The following is a 25,892-nucleotide window of genomic DNA, read 5'->3' on the forward strand; positions in this document are numbered from 1 at the left end:
GCATGCACCATTAATAATCGACCTCTGATTGCGGCAAAGCGGTGAGTAGGGGGAGTGAACTTCCGTTCGACAGAACTCCAACCGAGCGATGAGTTGAGTGCAACGAAGAAGAGAATAAATGTAAAAAGAATAAGGTTTAAAAATCGTCAAGTAATTCTAATTTTTTTCGTTTTACATTGCCAGTGTTTTCTTTCACTCACACACAGCTCCACCTGCACTTCAAGCCACCAATGTAAATAAGTTTACATGTATGTGCATGCCGTGCGGTTTGCCGATTTGCCTGACGCGCAACTGTAATTTCTTATTTATTGCATTATTCTCGTAGCGTTCGGCTGCCGGGAAACCACTGTATTGGCTGCTGCTGTTGCGCCGCGTCTAACTGTCAATGTCAAACGAGCTGTCAATGACAGCAGACAACAGCTGAGTGCAGGCATGCAATCATGCGTGCATGCGTAGTTGCGTGAGCGCTTACGTGCCACGCAGTGTTGCCCCGACAGCTGAAGAAAGTTTCACGCTGTCTGCATGTGTGTTTGTTTATGAGTCAGCGACATGCTCATGTCAGCAGCACTTAAAGTTTGCATAACTTCTATATTGCTTTGTGGTATTCGCGTATTCTTCGGCGATTTACACGTTAGTTAGTTAGTTAGAATTGTTGTTGGTAAATAGGTATGGGGTGTGACAGTTAAAATACAACTTAAATAATATTTTGTAAATTTTTACTAATATTTTAAGAGTTTAATAACTGATAACTCAAGGAAGGTTGATCCAACAGAGCGGCCACACTTTAGAAAGCGATAACTCAAAAACTATTGCAGATATCGATTTTAAATTTCAGAGTTTTATTTGTATAATCTTTCGAAATATGGAGTTTTTTTTATAATTTTAGGAGTGTTACTTAGTTAGGTCAAATAAGTTCGTTAACATATATTATAAAATTAGTCGGAACTGATTTCCTACATCCTTAGTAGTGATACATATATCAAACAAAAAGGAAACAAATCACATTAAATTGATGATAAATAACAAAAAGATATGCGAGTTAGTGCTGGTGCCTTTCAGAATGTATAAGACACAACTCAAATATAATAAAACTCAACAATGATAGAGTACAAGATTGGGACAAGTTATGTCATAAATGAAACAAACTGTCAAACTGTCACAGCCAGCAGAACCTCCATCTTCTCTCGTTCTTGACGTCAACAACTCAAAATTTTTTTGGCAGACGCACGCCAAAGAAGTAACTTGAAGAATATTTCGTAATCTATATTTCCATAATTCTGGAGTGAAACTTTTTTAAGCTAAAGCATAACACTTTTATATTAAAGTATTTGCTTTATATAAGTATCTCCTTATAAATAAATTAAAGCTTAATGCAAGCTCCAAAAGTTAATGGGGGGGAAAACTGATGCTCTTCGTTACCGAGAGAAGAAAGTTAAAACGACATTAGAATGCCTAATTAATATTAATTTATGAGCAACTGTACAAATATAGTTATCATAATGAATTCGTTTAGAAATTTTTTCACATATCAAAAGTGATATACATTCATTTTATTTTAAATCACTCTTCACTACAAAAGAAACACAAATTTAATTTAATATTATTAATATATTTTCCTAAGCTATAGCATATATTTAAAACACTTTCCATTTCAGTTTTGTTATGTTAATTACTATTAAGTGCTTATAAAGCGTTACAAAGAGCATCTAAATCAAATAATATTATAACTGAAATAGTAAAATGTTGAAACACTAGGAAAAAGTGTTTTTTAATAATTAATTTAGAATATTTGTTTTTATTTCGAAAACATATAACATATATTTAACTTAAAGGTTTAAAATATTTATGCTGCGGGAGCAATCTAAATCTCCCAACTTAGATTGCTCAGCATGTTAATTTTATTCCACTTAAGTAGCGAACCCGCTTAAGTGACCATCATTTTTGGGTTTAGTGCTCGCATCGAAGGGCTTAAGTGGGCTCTTTCAAGAACCCAAGACCCCTAAGAACCTCAAACAGCTACGTTTTCTCATGCGGCATTAAGGCGGGTTTTACTATATATTACCCTAACTGAAAAGCAAGGCATTCAGATAAAAGTGTTTAAAGTTATTACAACAGAAGAGTAGAAAACGATAAAGACTCCGTAATTCGAAAATTCAGCGTCTAAAAAATTGCCTTAAAATAAGTAACGGAAGAAATTACTAACCTAAAAGATAAAGAAAGATCAAAGTATATTATTGATTATTGAAAAAGTTGACACAGCGAAACCAAAATGTTGACCCCTTCTCCGAATCACAAAAGCCTTTCAACATACGTCTTGGTAGGTGTGAAAATCTCATGAATAGATTTTGCGTTTGAGATAATCTTGGACTTCCATTCAGATAACATCTAGTATAAGCTTTTTAGTCTATTGTGGACAAAAATATGACCTCTGGAGGTAACTCTCGATTTATCTTTTACAGCTTCGATAGTCGGAACCCAACATACTCAGACAATCTCAAAAATTAACATTAATTTTCCGACGTGCGAAAGTTTTCCATCTCTACCATAGAAAACACCGAGAACTCTTATCAACGAATGAAGCCTTATACCATTTTCTACTTTACACACTGGCAATTCTCTCTAATAAACTATTAAGGAGTTGATTATTGATTTTCTTTCGCGCCAGGTAGCTGTAGTACGATGGGTCAGACCCTCTTTAAGATATTCCAGTTTTAGTTTTCGCCGGTTTTCTCTCTCTCTTTGATCTTTATAGCTTAAAATCAGAAGAACCCCCTATTATTTGGTATATTCCTTTCTATTAGAAGAACTACCCTACCTTCTGTTAACACTTTTTCCTAATAAACCATCCTTGTAGATAACAGGAGACCACCCAATCAAACACTAAAAGCTAATATATGTTTCACTGAGCTGTGAAAACCCCACTCATCGTTTATAAAGGGTAAGAATTGGATATAGAAGTACAGACGATTACAGTTTAATCACTCAACTAAAGATTTCTCTCATTAAATATATCCGAAAATCGAGTAAATGATCAGTCCTCCATCAATAACAATTAATTTCTTTCGCACAATAATAAATTGTCTCCATTCCACTTTTAGTCAAATTTTTTTCACAGTGTAAATCACACATAACGATCTTTTATGAAAATTGGGTAAACATTCTGCGAGTTTTTCATTTTCACAATCTTTTGTTTGTGTTATTATACAAAATGCAATTGTTGATAACTAAAACACACACACACACAGACGCACACATACGCAGTTATAATGAAATTTATGTAAATTTGTGCCTTTATGAGTTTTTTTGCTTATCACTTTTTTCCATTAATTTATTGCCACATAAACAGCAAGCAAATGAGTTAAAGAGCAGAAGCTGCCAGAAAGCAAAACTTTAAAGCAAAAACACAACAGCAACAGGCAGAGCAGGTGAATTCTACAGCCAAGTGCCACAATGTTGCACCACTTCATACGCGCACGTGTATGTGTGCGTGTGTGCATGTTTACCTTTGTGAGGCAGGTTTCGGCCACGGCGCATATCTCAATCGTTTGCGATGGCCATTGGAGTTAGCAATTAACAATAAATTTATTCACTAATTTTTATCTAAACTGGCCGCTTGATATGCCTCATCATCATCCACAGCATCGTTCATAGCAGCGCCGCGATACTCGTTAGAACCGCAGCAACAACATTTGTGAGGCGAAATTAAGCGCTGATGGCTGCACACTAGATGCCTAACAGCATATACTACAAGTATAAAGACTTTGCGACCGTGCAACAACAGGTTTATTTTAGTGAATGACCAAAGTTCGATGTTTATTTTGCCTTGTGTATGTGTATGTGCGCCTAGTAGTGTAGCTTGGTCAGAGGCGCAAAACTGACAGACGTCGTCACTACATCATCACTCACACTTCACGGCAGCGCCCCTTGCTGCTACTAGGCGGCTGCTGTAACTGCCTCGCGCAGAGAGCTTTTATTTGACACTGACTTTGCTACAGTGGCGCGAAAAATTAGAAATGATGAAAGTAAGCAAGCGAGCGAAATACGGTTACCACATGAGAGGCAAGCAACACTCTGCTTAGAGTCTTTGTTTTATTTAATAACGTTGGAAAAATTGTGGAAGAGATAAAGACAACACGAGGCCTTTCTATCGATCGGATCTGATTGCCTTGATCATCTATTAGATCCAAACTGACGTATCCTGAATAGTAGACTATTTTGTGATTTTAGGCTCACCGATTTTGAATTTTTTTATAAATGCTTTCTTAAGTAACTAATTATGACCGAGCTCCCAATTGGTCGTTGTTTTCACAGAAGTTTTAAAGCAAAGGTTATTTCTTTGATTCGTTTCGCTTGAGTGGTTTCAGAGTTGAATACATAGAGACCTCTTTGCCTTTTCGCAGGCCATGAAAACATACCTTTAAGAAATCTCATGTCCATGAGGCTAGAGGCCAAGCACTATCAAACCAGCGTGTCTGGACCATTCTTTTAATTTCGACTTAACCTCTGTGAAGATATTTCGAGTCGCTATCAGTCCTGTAATTAAAGAGTCTTGATTTCAAACGTTCGCCTCAGTTTGTAGAAGACATGAAAGCTAAACTTATATAATATAGGGTTCGAGAGAGAGCCTCTTGGCAGTTTCAACGAGTAGGATAGAATCAAGACAATTCGTTGGTATCTGATTGTCGATTCAGAGAAAATCTCAATTTCAAATGTATCCATAAAATAGTCTCGCCTCTTAACGACACCAGCCTGTTTTCATAAATTGAACTTTTCTAACTTAAATTTTCTTTAATAGCTGCAAGTTAAACACTTCTGCTCATATATGTAACACCACTGTACATGGCATGCGAGCCCTGCGCTAAAAATATTGGTTGCTTTGTAAAGTATTTATTCCTCTTCTATAATGCATGATCCCCCCTTTTCACGTATATGGCTGGTGGTATGCGTGAAGACACTGTGAAATCTGCATAAGAATGCAGTCGACAGCCAGTCAGTTGGGCAGCCATTGATGACATTCAAGATTCGTGTGTGCCCGGCATCGGCTCATTCCACCGCCTGAACGGCTGAAGTGGCATTTCTTTGATTACTTATCGATCGTTGTTGCACGTTGCTGGTGGCGCTGAGCGTTAGATATGGCAACGTTGCAGCTTGATTGTTTATTTACAAATGTTTGTTGTGTACTTTCTGTCATTTTAAGATATTTATTGCTGGCGCAATGTTTACAGGTCCCAGTCAAATTGCTGATATTGTGAAAATGAAGACACTGTATTTATGCGACTATTGTTTCGTTAGGTTAGAAAGAATTTGATGTTCTTCCTCCATCATGCGAGTATTGTCAGCTTGTTGCATGTTATTATAGTCATTTACATATACTTAAAAGATGCTCTTGAAACAGTCCACTTAATTACTACTTCCCAATGATGACTGGCTGTTTAAGTCGAAAACACTTAGCTGCAAAAGAACGTCATCACGAGAACGAGTGGGCTTTATACATGGGTAATGTGAGTAAAATCATCAGAAATTCTTATAAACCTATAAGCATCTTTTCTCTGTAGGCATGTGATAATAATGAGCTTCGCGGACGAACGAGTCTTTTAGGCGGTCTTACCTACTTCGTAGCATTCGAAGTAGTCAAGGCAAACAACCGTTCGGGGCAACGATTAATCAATAGGTTTATGAAAAAGTGCGGTGATCTCGGGTCTAAAGTAAAAAAGTTGAACCATAGGAATACTTTCGAGATAAGAAGTACTCAATGTTTGGTAATGTTGTTGAGCAGGCATAAAAATTGAAGGAAACCGTTTTGGAAATATAGCGATAAGACAAAAAAGGGTAAACTTTCGGCCAAGAATACTCACGTAGGAATTAGGACTGAAACGGACACAATTTTGTAACCTCCAACGAAATGGCAAATAGAAGTAAAGCGATGGTGAGAACTTCCTACTACTGCTACTACTTAACAAAATATCTCGAGCGAATTTTGTATCAACTAATAAAATGGAATCGCAGTCTGATTGTAAGGTAAGTGTGGGTAAGACCGAGGGCGATATTAAAACCCTAACTCCAGATGCGGCGAATCTTAATTCGTTGATTGCTCCATTGAATAAAGGTATGATATATCGGAAGCGGTATATTCATGTAGCTAAAAGTGAAAATTTTGTATACGGTAGGAAGAGAAATGGGCAAAGGCCTGTCGGAACGGATTGAAGGAGTTACTAGGAGACTTAAAGGAATTGATCTCGGCGGAAAGGGTATTGTGGTAAAAATTGCATTTCCAAAATGCGTTTTCCGGAATATACACCAACAAAAACTGCTATTAAAAAACACTTCACCGCAGCTCCATCGAAATTCGGCAGCTGCCAGACACAAAAAAACAAACAACTTTTATTATGAACTCTAAGTTTGCACAAACAATTCATGGGGTACTGAGAATTTTCAGTTGAATGTAACAAATTCACACTCTTCAAAGCAAATGCACTTCCTTTTCCGCAACTTATCGGCTGCGTGTGTGTGAAGCAGTGAAATGTTAATAACCCAAAGGCTGGTTACTTCCAGCGCATACGACTTCGAAAGCATTTTAAGGCGATGAAGTCTAATGAGTACGGCAACTAGACACACATACAACTTCACTTTTGTATTCGGGTGTTAGTAATTGGTCCGCCTTGCGGCTCAGTCGATTATTGATTGCTTTTTACCTCGTCTTGGGGGAGCTACAAATTATTTTCTCCAATGTTTTTGTTTTTGTAATAAAGGTGTTTGTTGTTGTTGCAATGATTTTTTGTTCACATTACATTCCATGAACTTACAAATATTTACACAACATGTTGGCGTGTTTCGTTGATTTTTACTGCACCGCAAAGGCAGCTCGCTTGCATTCAAGATTACATCGATATACACACTTACAAACAAACTATTTTTTAATGTTTTAAAAAAATTTTGGTGTGTTTGCATTTGTTTGTTTACTCAGAATTCATTGCGATCATTGAGTGGTGTAAATGTGCTTACTTGTAAATATGTCTGTATGCATTTCGAACAAAAACAACAATAACCCAAAAGATGTAAAAAAATATGAAAGAAGGCGTAAGAAGAAGGCCGCTGGCCATTGCATTGCCATCGATCGCGAACGTTCTTAAGTGATATTAGTTTCAGCAGCCCAATTTCTTAGAAACATCACATACGTCATATTTCCAAAGCGCCCTCACTCACTGAAGTAAGGCCGCGTCTAATGGGTGATAATGAAAAAAAATAGTGTATTATTTACGGTTCATTAACTCCACCGCCCATAATATAACAGTAAATATTATATATACATAACGTATAAGTATAAAAATATCATTATAGGTGGCAAGTCGCTACAATAGTCATTCGGTTAGTCATGAGTTAATTGGGTAGTGGGATAATGTGTCAGAGTGGCTTATCTTATTTTCACTATGTACATCTTATTGACACCAGCGGGCGCCTTGTAACCTGAGCTGTGTGTGTGTATATTACGCGTAAACCAAACATAATTCTTTTTTGGTCTCTTATCAGTCAGCTAAAACAATTTTGAATTATTTTCATTAATACGGAAGTTTTCTGAAGTTCATTGACAGTTTTGGTGGAAATAAGATATTAATTTTTAAGATTAGATAAGCGTATGATACTAGTAAAGCAAACACTAATAATAACTAATAATATAAAAAGAGATTGAGGGAAGGTTCAGGCATTTCTGAGGCACCTTAAGCTTTTTTTACATTCTGTGAAGTTATTTGCTGAAAAATTATTTGTTTTTGTTCAACCATCCATCCATAGTCCTAACTCAGCTGATCATTAGGTGATCTAGATTTCGCTTCAACTTTAGATTCAAGACAAATATCCATCAAATTGTTTTGAATAATATAGCCTGAAGCCTCTATTCTTTGACAGGAACATAATATTGAAATTCTTCTCGGTGAATATAGACTTTGATAATAAATATTCTTCTCTCTTCTTGAAGTTTATATTAGCTTTGTGTCCTTAAGTCCAGATAGAATGTTGGTGGGAGAGTTTTCTGTAAAGAACCGGATCACTGTAGCATTTTTCAAATTAAAATGGCTGTAAGAGATCCACTAAACGAATTGATCTCTGGTATGGTTAATTTTATCGCAATCGTAGGAGATCCGGAAAGAGTGAAAATTTTGTCGGACATTAACTTTCAAAGTTGTACGGAGTAAGAAAAGGTGGAAGCATCTAGGTTGAAACAGCTAGGCAGTCATAATCTCGATGAACCTGGCGAGATAGCCGCAGTTGATATCAGTCACCTAAAATATATATGGCAAGCTCAAAGTGCTTTGTCGGTTTTTGAGAATCTTTTCGAGCAATACCTAGGAGAATTAGGTATTATAATGGACCGGCGTACTCTGCTGTGCAAGTGCGATGCGTTTTCGGATAGACTTTTGAACCTAACCTAATCTTCAATAAATCCGAAGCGGTAAATTTATTAACTGCTTTCTTCAAGAATGCAAACCAGTACTCTCGGCTCACTAAGTATAACCTAAAAATCTGAATCTTACGGAAAAATAAAATATAGTATATAAATTCAACTATTTTCGCCAAGAAAATTACGCCTTGAGTGATCGTGCTTCTCTGGTACCACGCCGATTATAGCGTCAAAGAATGTATCTCAGCATTAATGAGAATGATCTATTTTTTGTTGGTTTAGGATGTGTTAACTTAGTCACACAATTGTGTACAGTACAATTTCGTATTGAAACCACTGTCGCTGGTCCTATTTTTTAATTTTTTCGATAGAATGCTAGTGGTTTTGCAGAAAGTTTGAGGAAAATCCTTGCGATGCTGCTTAAATTGATGGAGAAGGAGGAGAGACAGAGGTTATGAGTATGAATGGAAGTTAAAAGAAGAGTAACAAAACTTTCATGTTTAAAATGTTCATCTAGTTTACAACCTTGTTAAAGAGTTTTTCGAAGAAATCCAAAATAAGGCTTAAACTGCTCGCCAACTTAGAGTAAATGCTGGAATGAGTTTGTGAAATCTTATTGCATACAGCAGTAAAAGCGGAGTTGAAAAAACAGTTCAAACATAAACCTTCCAAGAGCCTGAGTAATGCAGAAAATATATTTAGATCTATACTTCCTGAGTTTTTTAACATTGTTTTCCTAAAAGACTTCCTTTCAAAGACTTTCTTTTCAAGCGATGAATTTGAGGTTGCTCGGTTACGGTTAGCCACAACTGATCCACATTTTTAGTATTCAAAAAAAGTTTATATTTTGAAATATAATAAAGCAACAAACTATTTAGAAAGAGTTATTGCAACAAAAACAATTTTCTTTTTGAAACCAATAAAAATCATCGGCTCATAAAAATTTCTAATTTAAAATCAAAAATTATCCAATTTAAATAAAAATACATAATTTTAATTAAAACCACATAAACTTTTCTACAAAATACCAATGATTACAAGCTGAAACCGTGTTTGTTGTTACCGATGTTGTTAGATTCCAAAGCCGATTAGCAGTTTTATGACTTAGCTGCAAAATTGTAAATGCATATGTAATAAATATTTCAGGTGCGACATAGTTAACGAAACTCATAAGTCGAATTTTATTGCGACAATACTGTTTTGAATCAAAATAAACTAAAAATATTTCGAAAAAATCATTAAAAAAAATTCGAATTCAAGTTCCACTAACAAAGCTTGGCTTTTGTAAACGAGCAACTGTAATAACAGTATAAATCACCATTTAAGAGTATTAAATTAACACATTCTCAAAATGTTGCCATGTAAACCACAAATTATGCTTGGCGTTTTTGTTCTTGTGCATGCGGCAATTAACCGGTGAGAAGCTTGAAAACTTTTGTTGAAATAAATACCAATAACAAAATTTATTGAAGAAGAGTGCAGAGTGCACAAAGGCAGCACTTTTATGATGACATAGTAAAAGTTTATTGGAATTTGATGCAAATGCCTACGAAATGCATACTAATTTCACAACACACACTCAAAACGAACCTTCCGTGGAGCAACGGCATGCTGTGAGGGGCGTTCAAGCTGCGACTGAAGTAGCGCAGACGGCGGAGTTTAAAGAAAAATTCTAATAGACACATAGACACATATATATCTAGACATATGTATATACAATAGTATGTGTAGTAGCTCCATTTGTAACTCTAACTGCCGAAGATGAAAAGTTACTTTCCCACAAATCTATAATTCCGTAACGAATTGCTTCACCGCACAGCAATAACAGCTATTACAACAATAGCAACAACAACCAGTCGACAAGTAGACATGTTCAAGCGCAAATTGAAGTGGACACACACAACTTTGCTTTGCTTGTAGGCTATGTTGCTGTTGTTGTTTAGTGTGAAAAGTCGTTATAGTTGCGGCATGCAGCAGGAAAAGTAAACTTCGAAATATATATAAGTTACTAGCGAAGATATTGTATATAACTATATATGTGAGAAAAGTAAAAAGTGTTAGCAGGGAGAGTTACGCATGTGTATCTAAAAAGTAGGTGCCAAGAATACAAACTAAAAGCTGAATATTTTCATACATAAGTATAAGCATGAATATTCATATTTTTAGTAGTGAGTTCAAGGAATGTGCAGAAAACTTATACAAAATTTCAAATTTTCTGTTGATGAATTGTCATTTCTAGTTTCTGACGAGTGCTAAACCTAGCATGACTTCTCTTCATACCAAACCATTCACCATCAAATTTGTTGTTGTTGTAATGTCTTATAAAAATATTTCTGGAAGCCAAAACTCTTGCGTATGAAAATTCAAAACTTTCGGCCGATTTAAATATGTGTCATAGGGGCTATGTTCGTCACAATAATATAAGATACTGAAAAATTGTATTTTAACATAGACACTACCTACGCTTAATAAAATATACCATCTAATCTAATTTGAGCCGTACTGAACCATTAAAATTCCGCGCATAAATCGAATCGAACACAAGTATTTGAGTAGCACAAAGCATTCAGTGAAGGTGCTGAAGTCATCGAAAAAACGCCTCGTGCGAGTTGTCCGTCCACAACTATTAATGACGATAACATCGTAGAAGTTAAAGAAACAGTGCTGGAAAATCATCGTATTGGCATAAGTCAGATAACAGAGGTTCTCAACATTTCTTATGGCTGGACTCAACACATTCTGGTTAATGTCTTGTGTATGAAGCGTGGCAATGCTAGTCTCATACTAAAACACTAAAACACCTCAATCTTTTGCAAAAACGACGTCGAGTAAAGGTCGCAAAAGAAATTATTGGCAACGTAGCTAAAGATGTGGATTTTTGATTATGACGTCGAAACTGTCCAATAATCTAGCAAGGGGCTCTCTGAAAATGAGTCGAATCCGAAAAATCACGTCAAAGTCGGTCAAAAATCCTTTGCTTTGATTACCGTGGTATGATTCACCATCAGTTCATTTCACAGAGTCAAATGGTCAATAGGGAATACTAATTGGCTGTTTTGAGGCGTCAACGTAAACCCATACGTTTTAAGGTACCTGATTTGTGGGCAGAAACCTCAGGGATTTTTCACCATTATCTCATTCTGGCGTGATTTCAACTGATTTTTTTGGATAAATACGAAACGAGAATCAACGCTTAGCCACCATATTCGCCAGACTCGGCTTGCTGTGACTTTTGGTTTTTTTTGAAACTGAAAAATCCGCTTCAGAGAAATTGCCATAAGTCCATTAAAAGTCATTAATATTAAAATACGCAAAAAATTGTTTTTTTTTTGTGTCAGCACTGTAATTAGATGGTATACTAAAACGAAGCAGAAAGAGGAAGAAGAACTCCGTTATATTGAAATTTTCTGGACCCGAAGCGTAATTCGAACCGTTACTTCATAGTATATATAGAATCGAATTTTGTACCACAACGAAAGATCAAAGCCGAAAGCTCAACCCTCCAACCAAGCCGATAGAGCTAGTGATTGATCAGCTGAAAGTATCTTCTGAACTCGGTGTATGAAATTTAAAAGCCTTAGAGTCCACCACTGGAAAATTGATCATTTGAGAAACATCCGATATAAATGGTTACTCACCCACATATGCGTTGAAAAGCTCAAGTGAAGAAAGACCTCACTTCACTTGATATTTCGAATTGCCGTCAATTTCTTAATGCAAGAGACCACTTGACCTATAGCATTACAGACTAGACAAAATTTCTTTTGACACATACTATAAAGCTAGTCAAGAAGCTGAAGAAGTTAAATTTATGGTAGCTAAAAGCCTAAAGTCGTTATTCTAATTTTATTTACTCTCTCTCAGTTGACGTCAGGTTCATTACACCTGCAATTTAGTTATGACACATTGAAATTACTTGACAGACGCATTTCGAAGTTGAATGAATTAACTTGACGTGGGAGCATAGCAACAATGTTGCTGAAGGAATTTGGTAAACAACAACTGTTTGTACAGTTTTTGCGCATGCGTAAAGCGTTGGTGGGAGGTCTAAAGTTTTCGTTATATTGCTACTTCATAGGTGGCGAGTTAAGGCTCGTCATAGGAATGTGGCATGTGTAATGCTGACAAGTTATTGGCTAAATAATAAGAAGTTGTTATTATTAAGTGGCTAAATGATTGGAAAGCTGAACATTAGGCAAACTGTTTTATTCGAGCGCATTTGCCAGAGCTGCAATTAGACGGGGTGTTTTAATGGACCCTGCTCAGTACATATTTATGTATTAAGTAAAATATGTTGAAAAACATTGTATATAAACATACATATATATGATATTACTCTTATAAGTAGAGAGCTTTTGCTAGGCTGAGGATGAAACATCTCGGCAGTCGTACTCTCGCCGAATCAGCAGATAGCCGAAGTTGATATTCTTAATAGGCTCTTAGGCTCAATTGATAGGCTGATAATAGGTTGTCGATTTATTAGGGTGTTTATAATCAATATATAGGGCATGTGAGATCCCTGCCGGCGCTTATAACTGCATCGACCTTCTAATCTAATCTTACCTAATATTGGTGTACATTTTTCCCCTTATTTTGCCACATCACCACTTTTTTGAGGTTAAAGTTTATAAATAATAAATTTTCATTGAATTTATCAATTTTCCCAACAACTGACCGCAAAATTAAAAACGACAGCAAATCAATTAGCTATTTGCAACAGAGTGATAAATTAAGCGCTGACAAAACGTTGTTCGCTACCGAGCGCCGAATTCCAGAAGATCATCGCTTAGCGCTTGTCTAATCTCAATAGTTTCAATTAAACGGAAATAATGATAACTGCAATGCATTGCTTACGATTTTTAACGACGAGTTGGAATAAAAATTCAGCAATAAAGCTTTTTCTCTGATTAACAGATAAATTAATTAATTTATCGGTGATGTTGTGTGAAGCAATGACAAGCCTGAATGTGGCATGTGCCGGCGCAGGAGGCAAATGATAGTGTTGCAGCTTTGCATGGCAGCTAAATGAGTGGAGTTTGTAAGTGCGAAACCCAGTGAAAGACGTGTAAGATATAAAAATGAAAATGAAAACAATAATTGTTTCTAATAACAATCGGTTAATAACCGTAAATGAGCTTGTTTGACAGATCCCTATATATTTTTGTTAATTAAATTAAAAGTTGCGTTGGGATAAAGTGGAAAATCGGGGCCCAAATCTGTCGTTATTTTATGCACTAAATATTTATGAGCAATGTAGACATGTATAACTGCAAAGAAAGATCACTGCAGCAGCCGTTAATGGCCAGCGATCAGCATGAGTAGAGAGACAACAAACGCGGTGGCGATAAAGCAGTCAGCAGTTGGGGAAAAATCAATTGAATTTCGATTTTTTATGAGGCAGTGTGTTAATCATACCTCTGCATGGGGAAAATGCTGTAAAACATAGTACACACACACATATGTATGAATGTATGTATGTGTGTCTAAGGTGCGCTGCGATCGGCAAAAGCACACGTTAGTTTGACGGCAAATGAAGTTGTTTACAACATATTTAGATTTATGAAGCTGTTATCGAGCCGCTGCTGCAAACTACAACACCAATATCCAAACAAAATAGAAAAGAAGCACACACATAGGTACATACAAACATACATTCATACACAGACACAAAAGAGTTGACCAGCTAAGCATTTCTCAAACGTCGCTGGCAATCATGATGCAGTTACATGCATGTCAGGGGTTAGGTAGAGGGCGCTGAAGAAAGTTGCGCTCCAAATTGGGTTATGCCATTGCAATACAGTTACCAATAGCTATACACATGTATATATATGTATCTGTGTATTTGTAAGTAACGAACCGAAACTCGTTATAACACAAAAGCTAGTTGCACATTTGACCCATTAAACTGGTCAGTATGCGGCATATGCGGTGTCACAGTAGAAAAAGGCACAACAACACTTTAAATGTGTGTAAGCTTCGCAGCTGGAGCGCATTTCGTTTGACCTTTTTTAAGCTAATTAGCTGCTGACCGTGTTATCATTATGCGTAGTTCGAAATTCATAAGCTTTGATTAGGCATTTTGTACGCGCTTATCGATCATCTATTTACATACATATATCTGTTGCGTTCTTTTCTTAATCAAAATAAACTTGGTGGGAATAGTGAGACTAATGCGAGGTACCTAAGAATCTTATCAATATTTAAAATGTCTAAATCTTATAAGATGTGCATCTATGATAAGCTTATACAATACGCCTAAATGTAGGTAACGTTTTATATACCTTGACGGAACGATGTCTAATTCTAGGATACTGTCGTAAGATCTGGCAATTATGCATTCCGTAATTAGTTCCTGAAAATCTGAAAATATCTTCATTTAGAAAATTTAATTTGGATCAAAACTGAAATCTGAGCATCTAAACTCACAGAAAGTATACAAAATTGTTAAAATTTCGATCTCTTAAGTGACAACACATTTTTTAGCATAGTTGTAGGCATACTTGGCTTCCTTTATGCATAAACTCCGGGTCTTAAAACAAATTAGCAACATGTTTAGCTGCAGAAAAGGTTTCAGTCTGTTGACTAACATTTCTAGAAGAAGAAACTAAACATAATGCTTGAAAGTTTTCTTGATTTTTGAAATGCCAATTAAACCTTAAGATTTTCTACAAAGTAAGATTGATACCACTTTTTAAAGGTAGAGCCTCAACATATAGTCATAACTTCAAAGTTGAAGGCAATGTGTTGTAATCAAACCTAACGTCGAGAAAATTATATTTTGGAATGCATTGTGAGGTCTTTCCAGCACTTTGGACTAAATAGAAATAAAACGAATAGAAAAATCTTTATCGATGGATAAAATGAAATACTTGTTTTATTATTGTTGATCAGTGCCTGCTAAGCTTATGCGAAGTGCAGAGGTTCAACGTTCGAACGGAAAAGAACAACGGAGACAACTCGAACCCAATCCGATGCAGTGTTGACAGAGGACATTAAGATATCAACTCTTGGTAAAAGATGACAAGAGCAATCTACTAAGTATTCAAAATATAAAGAAGTCAATTTGAACTTTTGTTTTGATATATGTATATGAAGCTATATTTCCTAGTTTGTAATATTGTACATAAACTGAAAATTATCAGAAACTATTAGTTCGCTCTCTTTTAAATCAAAAAGTCGTGACTAGAGCACAATCAACCGTCCAGTAATGCCGTACTTCTAATGAAGTCCCTAAACAAACGCGTCCCATACCGTTATGTGTTTACAAAAACATTCTGGGAGATCATCAAAGCAGTTCATTATTGGTATGTATGTGTACACTTTCCAAAATTCGCATAAAAAGACACTTCAAATGTCTCACTCCCCTCACAAAGCAGCGTCTACAAACTGCCGTACTTCTACTTTCTCATAAAGGCACCGATCTTTGTACGAAAGTGCAAAAGTCGTTGTAATCGTTGGACACTAAAAGCCACTAAGCACAGTGGTGCAAAAAAAGAAAAAAAAACACAACAACAAAAACCCAGTCAAGCTAATGTGACTTGCTGCACGAACAATAGGAAAGCCATATGTGTGTTAAGTTCTTATGGAGACGAGAGGGCCAATTTTTTTAATGGCAACAAATGGCGGCAACACTTAAAGTGTTCAACTGGTTCGCCCATTCAAATCCTCTAAGGGGGAAATGGGTATTGCGAGTACTGTTCGTGTTGTTTTTGTTTTTTCTTAGTGCAGTGATCGTTTATTATTTGAAAAGTAGTTGTTGTTGCTTTTATTATTGTCGCATTTTATGGTAATGCTCGTAAATATGGGCACGCGCTAATAAGGACTTGTACACGCGATTGCTTACAAGCCGGAGTTCTGCGCGAGAGTGCATTTATGTGTGTCTGTGTGTGTGTGAGTTTTATTTTTAAATGGAGAGGTGTGGAGTGGCAGGCAGACAGGCGTTGCACGATGGTGTGTGAGTGGATGAAATTTTGGCATTTTGTTTAAATTTTTTTGGTTTTGGATTAGCAAACTACTACAAACTTGCTTCGAGATTAGAATGTTTCGAAAACTATGAAATATCAAACTCGTTTTATTTGAGCCGAAACGGCTTAATATTAGCAAGCATAAACATTTCAAATACTCATAAATCTTTATCAGCATTTCAATCAGGTGTGTGACTTTGCTAAAATAGGCCTAAATGTAGGCAACACTTTCTTATTAAACCTGTCTTTCGTAGGTATAGAGAAAGACGCGGATCGGGAATCAAAGCACACTTTTTCTTTTAAAATCTGAATTCTTCTCTTAACTGATAACTATAACACACAATTGTAACCTTATCCATAATTAGGGTATATAAAGTTTACCATGAAGTTTGTTATATCTAAAAGAAATTCGGAGACCCTACAATGTGTATATACAATATATAAATGAGCAGCGTAACGAGTTGAGCCGATTTAGTCATGTCAGTATGTCCATTAGTTTTTGAGATACCGATCTGAAATTTTACAGACGTCTTTTTCTCCCAAAGAAGCCACTAATTTGTCGGGACCGCCGATATCGGAGCCCTTTAAGACACATCTGCCATACAAGCGGTTTGGTTAAACTCAAGTACCTGTATGGAAAACTGTTTTATTTGACAAAGTTCCATCATCAAATTTAACGTAGATTACAAACCAGGGCAATGTACAATCTCCGAACCGACCGATCAATATCAAGTCTTGTATGGAAAGCGTTTTTATTTACCAAGATATCTTCACGTTATTTGGTGTATATTATTGTGCAAAGCAACGCTAAAATCTCCGAACAAATTGCTCACGATAGAAATCTTCATAAAAAATTATTTTTAATTGTTAATTAACCTTAAATCAACTTGAAGATTATTTATATCAAATAAAGGGAAATTTAAGCTTCGGTTACCATTAACGGTTTTTCCTTTTTTTACTAACGTTTAACTAAATGCCCCACTGTTTGGCGCTTGAGTAGTAAATTTTATAGAAATTGATTTTACAAAGGAGTTTTACTGTAAATTTATGTGTGCTTCGGAAAAGCTTATTGCCAATTGACTTCACCGTATTTATGGTCGTTAAAAGTGAGGATGATAAGTGTCGGTTTATTTGCGAACGCCGATGGTGCTGAAGATTAGCAAACTGACTTCTCTACATAAATGGTTGTGTTGGTTTATGTAACATAATATAAGATCCATTCAAGAAGTAAGTCAATTGTATGTATCATTTGTACTCTACGAGTATATTGAATAGGTCTAATTGAAAATTTTTTGGGTCAACATTTTATGAGTGCGAATAAACTGGAATCTGTTCTATTAAGAGCTCGTTATTAATAGGTTAGGATTAGTGTTTTCAAAAAAGTTCTCCAAAAACTTCTTAGCAAAAAAATATGTAGTAAACTTGGTACGGATAATGCAAACTCTTACCTTTCAAAATTTTTTCACAAAGAACCATCTTAAGATGGACAAGTGTCTGGACTTCGAGAGATTAGCCATGAAATGTATTTTAATTTATATTCCCAGGCAATAAAAGTTATAGGTAACACCATGTTGTGAAATATACTGTCATTGTAATTAATAAGCTCAATCTGAATCCCAAACTTGTAAGTACCGAAAAAGTAGATAATATAGTAGATCTCTTTAGATTTAGTGGGATAAGTGAAACTTTCTTGACAACCCGAAAATTTAAAATTTACTTGAAACTCTTTATCTCAAAACTCACTCTACCTAACATATAGATAAACGGAGAACACTTTGAGAGCTGAGTTCCTTTCTCTTTCTGAAGCTTTTGGCTTACTTATCGAATAAATCTTGCCGCAGTAATGCACCATTGAATATTGAACCAACCAATTATCGCGCCGTAAATGTAAATTCCCAAAACCCTTACAGAGGCCAATAGCTGTAGTTCGGTGAAGTCGGTCAGCGCTACTTGAAGCTCAACCTTCTACACTTCCGTAAAATTATGCATTCTAATGAAATTCAGCTTCGGCAATCTGCGCCTCATTTGCTATGCCACTCGTCTATGGCAAACGGCAAGAGCAGGCGCGAGCACGTTGGACACGTTTGGAAATTTCAGAAATTTCTTCCTGTCCAGGCAGCCGTTGCATGAGTATGTGAGTGTGTGTGTGTGTGTGTATACTTGGAACTAGCAAATGGATGGCCGAGCTACTGAGTGTAGTATTGGACTCTGCTGGAATTTGTTGCACCAGAAGCTGTAATGACTTTCACATGGAAAGTTCTTTCAACTCCAACGAGCGATGTGGAAAACCGTACCATATTTGGAGCTGGTCAACGTTCGGAGCAAACGAACTGAGAACTGTTAGCTTGGCGGCACACACCAGCCGCGCTATCGCTGACAGATCGATCGCACATTTGACGCGCTCGCACGTCACTGCGCATCTTGCACTTCGGCTGGGTGGCGATGCGGTGGTGTGAGTGCCAAGTACGAGTATATATAGTAGTATATTTGTATATATATATTTGCTTGTTTATATAGCGTGCCGTTCATGCTTGCACATAAACTTCTCACTGCGATCGATCATTTTGTTTGTGCCGCAGAGTTGTTGGCAGGCAAACGGGCACCATATTTAGCAGCAGCAAACTGCCAACAACAACAACAACATTTGCAACAACAATATGACTGCCGTGTTTGACTGCGGGAATGGCATTGCCATAAAACACCGGCAACAACAACAAATTCATATAAAATAACAACATCTGCTGCAACAACAACAACGGCAAATTCTGGAGTGTAGCACAAAGGTATAAAAGCAGCGCGTCATAAACAAGGAATTGTAACAGTTGCGGAAGACGCATACAATTCTTTTTATTGAAAAGTCTAATAAACAAGAATTTGAAAAATGTGTTGGTGAATGCGCCATTCTAAGAGATATTTTCATATTTGGTTGTTTTTGTTGTTGTCTTTAGTAATATTGATGAACTGTGCAACAGTGCAGCGCTTAAATAATTGAACGACTTTAAATTAACAACAACATAATCGAAGTAATATGACTACAACAACTTTGGGCACTTTTTTCATACATCAAGATCAGTGGGCCAGTATTTTTGGTGGGATTGAAACGCATGAAATGGTAAGAAACCATCGGTAGAGTCTAATCAATCTGAAGATCAGTCTTGTATCCGATGCTGACCCGCAGTCAAATCATCAACTAAAGTTTAGACCTCGTTATTGGAAATATCAGATCTATTTAATATTCAAAAGGTGTTGGAGCCACAGTTATAACGTAGCCTTTTGCGCTTTTTTGATTAATCCGTTAGAAAATCGCTATCCCAGTTATACTAAGAGGTATTGTGCAAGAATTTGCAAGCTATTTCCCTTTGCATTTACGAGCTGATAATTAATAATATTTTTAATAATAACCCAACGATTACCCTCCTCCCGCCCAACCGACGCTAGGGGCGCAATCCGCATACGTGCGGAATTAGCCGAGTCAGAAAAGGCAAGAGAGTTTTTTAAGTGTTGAGATCTAAAACTGCTCAGCTACAGAAACAAAAATTTCAAGAGCTAAGATCTAAAGTTACAATATAATAAATTGTTACATTTTCATTTATTAAGAGAAAACAATAAAGTCTTTTTAATTTTAAAAAGTGAGTCAGATAAGTCAAAATTTTTTCGACAAATATATAACCTCATTTCGATATCGAGATTTTGAGTCGCAGTTAAAAAGCCTTGATTCCACTAAGAAACAAATTTCTTTTGTTGAAATTTCAAGAGAAGCTGGTGAAGAAGCCGTCATAAAGCACGTACGAATTGTCGTCGTTCATAAGATGTTCTTTTGTGTTTACGTTACTGAAGTTTATGACAATCAAGCTACACAATTTATCGGAAACATCAGAAGTTACAAAAGAGTTGCTTATGAAGTCTACTTACTTTTTCAAAAACCGAAAGGAGTATAAAGCTAGAAAGACCTTGTTACAGATTTGATGGATAACGAGAAAGTGGGACCCTTGGATTCTGTCACACGAAAAACCAAATTCGAAGGAAAATACGTGCGGTTAGCTTCAATTTGATGTCTATGTATTTGGAATTTTGAAGGCTAAAATAGGTCATGGGCTCAAGAAATTTAGTTTTTCATTTATTTTCATACGCATTTAACTGCTCTAGAATCACGGCTTACCAAATAAAACATTGCTACCAATATATGAAAATTGAGAGAACCCAACTCTGGTTAAGGTTTTGCGCAGCTGTATTATCTGCTAAGGTGCAGATCCTGCCGCGGTCTAAAGAACAAGCTGCTTATATATAAGAAATTAGAAAGATCGATCGACAGGACCAGGCAAATTTTGAACGCTGTTTTATCAGTTCGTGTCCACTGTACCGCCGGAATGAGCAATTGTCGTATTTCCCATTGTTTGTGATGGGAAAACTTTGCGGCTAACTTGTTGCTGCCACAAATTGGCAGCAGCCATAATAGAGTAGACATGAGTGCACATAGAGTTGTATGTGCGATTGCTCACGAGCAGATAGTACATACAAAATGTATATGCAGTTGTTATTAGTTGAAAATATTTATATAAATACATAGAAATATTTGCACTTTGTTGCTAAAAATGGACCGGTAAAAAAGGGTAACTTACCGTTTCTGTGCAATTTCTGACGTCCGACGTCCCTGATGCCATGACCATTACGGCCGCCGCCACCATTGTTGTTATTGCTGTTGCCACCACCAACGCCACCACCAGCAACACCACCGTTGGCCATGCCGTTACGGCCATTTTTCTTCTTCTGCTGTTGCGTTGCCGCGGCATGTTTGTTTGTGCTGACAGCGAATGCCGATGTTGCCGCAACCGTATTTGTGGCATCTGCCAGCGCAATATTGGCCGCAACAAATTCATTACGATTTATGTTGCTTTCGATGGGCAGATCACTTTTGGTTTTACGATGTGTTGCCTGATGTGTTTGCGTCGCTTGTAGCGCATGTTGTTTCTGTTGTTCTCGCTGTTGTTGTTGCCGTTGCTGTGCGCGTTGTTTACGCGATTTTTCATGCTTGTGTGATTTGTGTGGCTGCAACTCTTCCTGTCGCCGTTGCTTGTGTTGCTTTTTGCGCTTTTGTGCGCGCTGTTGCTGTTGTTGTTGCTGGCGGTGTTGCTGCGTCTGCTCCTGCTGTTGGCGTTGCAACTTCTTTGCCGCAACATGACTGCGCGCCAACAACGCTTGCACGCCGGACTCATCGTGTGTCGCACGACTTGTGTTCATCGGCAGTGGCGTCTCCGCGTACTCCCGCAGCAGCTGCGCGGGTGAGCGGCTGTGCAGTTGCTGATGCGCGAATTGTTTATGGGTGTTTGTTGTTGCAGCATGTGTGCTTGTGATGTGGCTGTTGCAGGATACGCCGAGGAGTATTAGACAGGATAGCAAGAACGACCAACGCGTTGTTTTGCTTTCTGTTCTGTGTGAGTGGTTTTTGTTTGTTGTGGGTTTAATTTTTGTAAGCAGTTTTGTTGTTGTTGTTAGCGGTGACATTTTCAATTCACTCTGCCTAGCGGTACTCTCGTTGGGGGTGTATTCGTTGGAACTTCAATATTTGCACTGCATTTTGTGTTTTATCACTTCAACATGCTCTTTTTCACTAAACTTTTGTGGAAAACAATTTTTTAAATTTAATTTGAAGCACTTTTCGAATATTTCTTACGTTTTTTATTTGGCTGAGCAACCCTGCGCATGAATTATAATTTTATAATTTTTTCTATGTACTCGCCATATAATAAAAATTATAAATATGCGTTATATGACACATATTGTATTATTATCTAAGACATACACCGCAACATTTCGGTGGAGCTAGTCTCAGCTAAGCCTAAATTGCCTACAATTAATATAAATTATTATAAAATGATGTATTATATTATTAATCACATTGTTATATTAATTAATATTTTTGTTTCAAACAATTAATAGCGCTTTCAGACAGACACTAATTTGACTCAATTATGTAACGGTCTGCACATATATTAATAGGAAAATGTTGCTAATTGACTACAAGCTATTTGAATTGCCTCCAGCAGCGAAACCTATTATTGGCTTAGCGCAAAATATTAGGCTTTGCTTACAAAATTAGTATTTGTTATCATTACTTTTGGTTACTCTCATTAATCTCCTTAAGTTTGCGCTGTAAAATTTTGTAAGTTATGTAAATTCATCGAACTTTTTGAGTCTTGGCTAATGCACTTTAAGATCTTCAACAATTTTTTTATTTAAGAAATCACAAAGCGTGATGAAAAACCTAACTCTAGTCATTTGCTTCAGATGGGTAATACTTTGAATAATACTTTTTCATTTTTTATACCCTGAACAGGGTATATTAAGTTTGCCACGAAGTTTGTAACACCCAGAAGGAAACGTCAGAGACCCTATCAAATATATACATAAATGATCAGCATGATGTGGTGAGTTGATTTAGCCATGTCCGTCTCTCTGTCCGTCTGTCTGTATATATACAAACTACTCCCTCAGTTATTAAGCTATCGATGTGAAATTTTGCACTTGTTTTTTTTTCACTAAGGAGCTGCTCATTTGTCGGAACGGCCGATATCGGACCAGTACAGCATATAGCTGCCATACAAATTGAACGATCGGAATCAAGTCGTTGTATGGGAAACTTTTTCATTTAATGAGTTATCTTCAGAAAACTCGGCGTGAATTATTATTTAAGAGAATAATGCAATCTCCGCAGAAAATGTTCGGATCAGATCACTATATTTATAGCTGCCATACACATTGAACGATCGGAATCAAGTTCTTGTATGGAGCCTTTGTATTTGTGAAGGGTATTATAGCTTCAGTGCAACCGAAATTACGCTTTTTCTAGTTTTTAATTAACTCTTAAATTAAAAAAAAAGAACAAATATAGAATAAGATCATGTATTAGTAGGTTATATAACATAATTACAAATAATATTCAGAACGGTTAGTTAAACTTTTTGGAATTTTTTCAGGTACCGCAATAAGTATTGGTTTCTTCACTTTATTATTCGCTTATTTTGTTGAGATTTCGAAGAAAAGCTACGAATTTTACCAGAAGTGTTATCTTTTTTTACCGAATTTGAATGAATATAGTACTTTTCTTTAAGTAATTTAGTTAATAAGTAATGAATTTTATCCTTAGTAATAAATTATTAAGATTTTTTTGTGCTGGCAGTTACTTTTTAGAGTGTTATGCTATTAAATTTGTATTTCATAAAAATAGTTAACGGTAATTGTATATCAATTATCAATAAATCACACGTATTTGTTTTTTCTATTTTTGTTATTTTTGTGGTCGAAAATTTGTTAATATTATGACATAAATTAGGAAATCACACTTTGGTGGAAATAACAATTTAATAATTCACTCATTTAATAGCATATTTTATGATCAAGCACACAAGTTTCCATCCTCAATCATAATTTTTAATTACAATATATATTTTTTATTTTATGTGCATAAGTATTTGTAGCTCATTAGTATTCATGTAATGACCAAAACTCCAATTAACACTGTATTTTTTATTTTTCTGATATTGCATGCACTCTGCTGACACTTAACATTTTATTGGCACCACAGGCAAATAAGTAATGTTAAAAACTTCAAATTAGTAACGAACATATGAATTTGAACGGAACTGCTGCCATTCAATTTGCCAACGCGCGTCATAACTATCCGGCAACGCAGCAAATTGGCGCAGAACGCGCAACGCAAACAAATTCTACGCAATAAGAAACGGAACTTCTACACGCTGCACATACTTGTACAAATACAAAAGCATGAGCGCATAGAGGCGCAAATACAAAAATATTAACAACTTCCGGTCGAACGCGACAACGGCAACGGCACTGACGTTTGCTTTTACACTTCACTTCGCTTCGCGCTTTCGCACTGGCACACACTCTAGAAAGGGCTAAGTAAACGCATGTCAGTCTATTGGTAGGCCTGCCTGTGCTTGCAACTATTTTTACACCTTTCCAAGCCGATTGGTGTTGGCGCTGCACAAACTCAAGACGCCGAAGTCCACCTAATTGTTCGTTTGCTTTGCGCGTGCGGAATATTTTATACAGTTTTTACAATTATTCTTAAAATTTTTTTATTTTAAAATTATTTTTGTCACAATTTTTTGCCTAAGCACTTTAATTTTAAGCAAAATCTGTTTTTAACGCGCTGCCACTGTTTTGAAGGACTGTATGTGTTGAGAAAGGGGTCACCGTAGCATAATGGGGCCGCACACAGCTTCGCGAAAAATATCGCATGCATCAACGCGTACGACAGCGTCGGCGAAAATTAAAACGAACATAGAGACGACCATGCCATGACGGTGACGAATACTGGTGCTAGCGACGTCGTTGCAGTTGCATGCTGCGACACATTTCTATTTTCGTATATCCTCAGAAAAAGGGCCAAGAAAGCATGGATTTCTCGGTAACCCTCATACACTGACGCGAGGCACGCATAGGCTGGCGCTCCAGTAGCAACAATTTAATTTATAGGCATTACATTTTTTTTTTATAAAATATGTATTTTTTACCACATAGAACATTTATTTTTATGCTTAGTAAAATTTTTTAGCATAAAAATTGTTTAAAAATTACTTTAACATTTTCTAAAATTAACGCTTTGAATTCCTTTCATTTACAACAACATATTTATATATAATTTTCCCGTTTCCCAACACTTTACTTTTCCGTTATTTTATTGCTTTTTTCTATTCATCACTACTATGCGCTCAAAACTTAAGCACTTATCACTTCCAACTTACTTTGCGTAATTTCTGCACTTTCTTACTATCAATTTTGTTTTCACACTGCCATTTCCATATGGCAAAACACAAACATAAAAAAAATGCTTTAAGTAAAACGCGCGTGCACTTCTTTTCGTTCGTTTTCCGTTTTCACATCCACTCGCTTTGAGTCACCACGAAGAACTGATGCATTATTCACCAGCCTTCGACAGCAGCGCCTTCGATTTCGTTTGTTTCTTTGATGATCTTCGGCAATGCGCACTTATCAATGCCAGTCAATGCTGCAATTTGGTGAGTTTTTCGCTTGCGCTGCTGTTGCATGCGCTGGCATGCTTGTTTGTGTTCGAACTTAGTGCGTTGCGCTAAAAGATAATTAGTGTCGTAACTCACCACATTTTGTGCAACGCAACGGCGCACATGTTCGGAGTTGAAGTTGTGGTTGTGTGTTTGATGTTTGATGGCTTTGTTTTCAAACATTTCTAAGCTTTTCAAGAGGATTTTAGTGATTTACAAGTATTTCAGCAGTGTTGTTTCATTTTATTGTTTCTCTAAAATCTTAAGGACAGTATTATATGAAGTTTGACTATAAAAATCATAGAAAAAACAATCATTTAGAAATATAAGTAGCTCAGGACACCGTGAAAAGCTTCATAAAAGCTGCTAAAACTCTATCCAATTATATTTTCCTGTTTTTGGATGGACTATAGAGATATATAATATGCCATATAGACCCGCTCAAAACAGTTGAGAAGTAAACATTTTTATTGGTATTTTTTGAGTTTT

At 36.3% G+C, this 25,892-nt stretch overlaps 1 protein-coding gene across 2 annotated transcripts in view; it reads right to left on the reverse strand.

Moving 5' to 3' along the window:
- wb (wing blister) overlaps nt 1–22,042 on the reverse strand; it is a 189,574-nt gene extending 167,532 nt beyond the window's left edge. The window contains exon 1 of one of the 2 annotated variants that reach the window (XM_070107196.1): nt 20,979–22,040. In XM_070107196.1, the coding sequence (XP_069963297.1) occupies nt 20,979–21,861 (883 nt within the window). In that variant the 5' untranslated portion in view covers nt 21,862–22,040. Of the gene's footprint in view, nt 1–20,978 lie in introns of both variants that reach the window. The other variant, XM_070107197.1, reaches the window with a different exon arrangement.
- Between the last annotated feature and the right edge of the window lie 3,850 nt (nt 22,043–25,892).

This window comes from Bactrocera oleae, chromosome 3, assembly GCF_042242935.1.
Source record: "Bactrocera oleae isolate idBacOlea1 chromosome 3, idBacOlea1, whole genome shotgun sequence".
NCBI classification, from domain to species: Eukaryota; Metazoa; Arthropoda; class Insecta; order Diptera; family Tephritidae; genus Bactrocera; species Bactrocera oleae.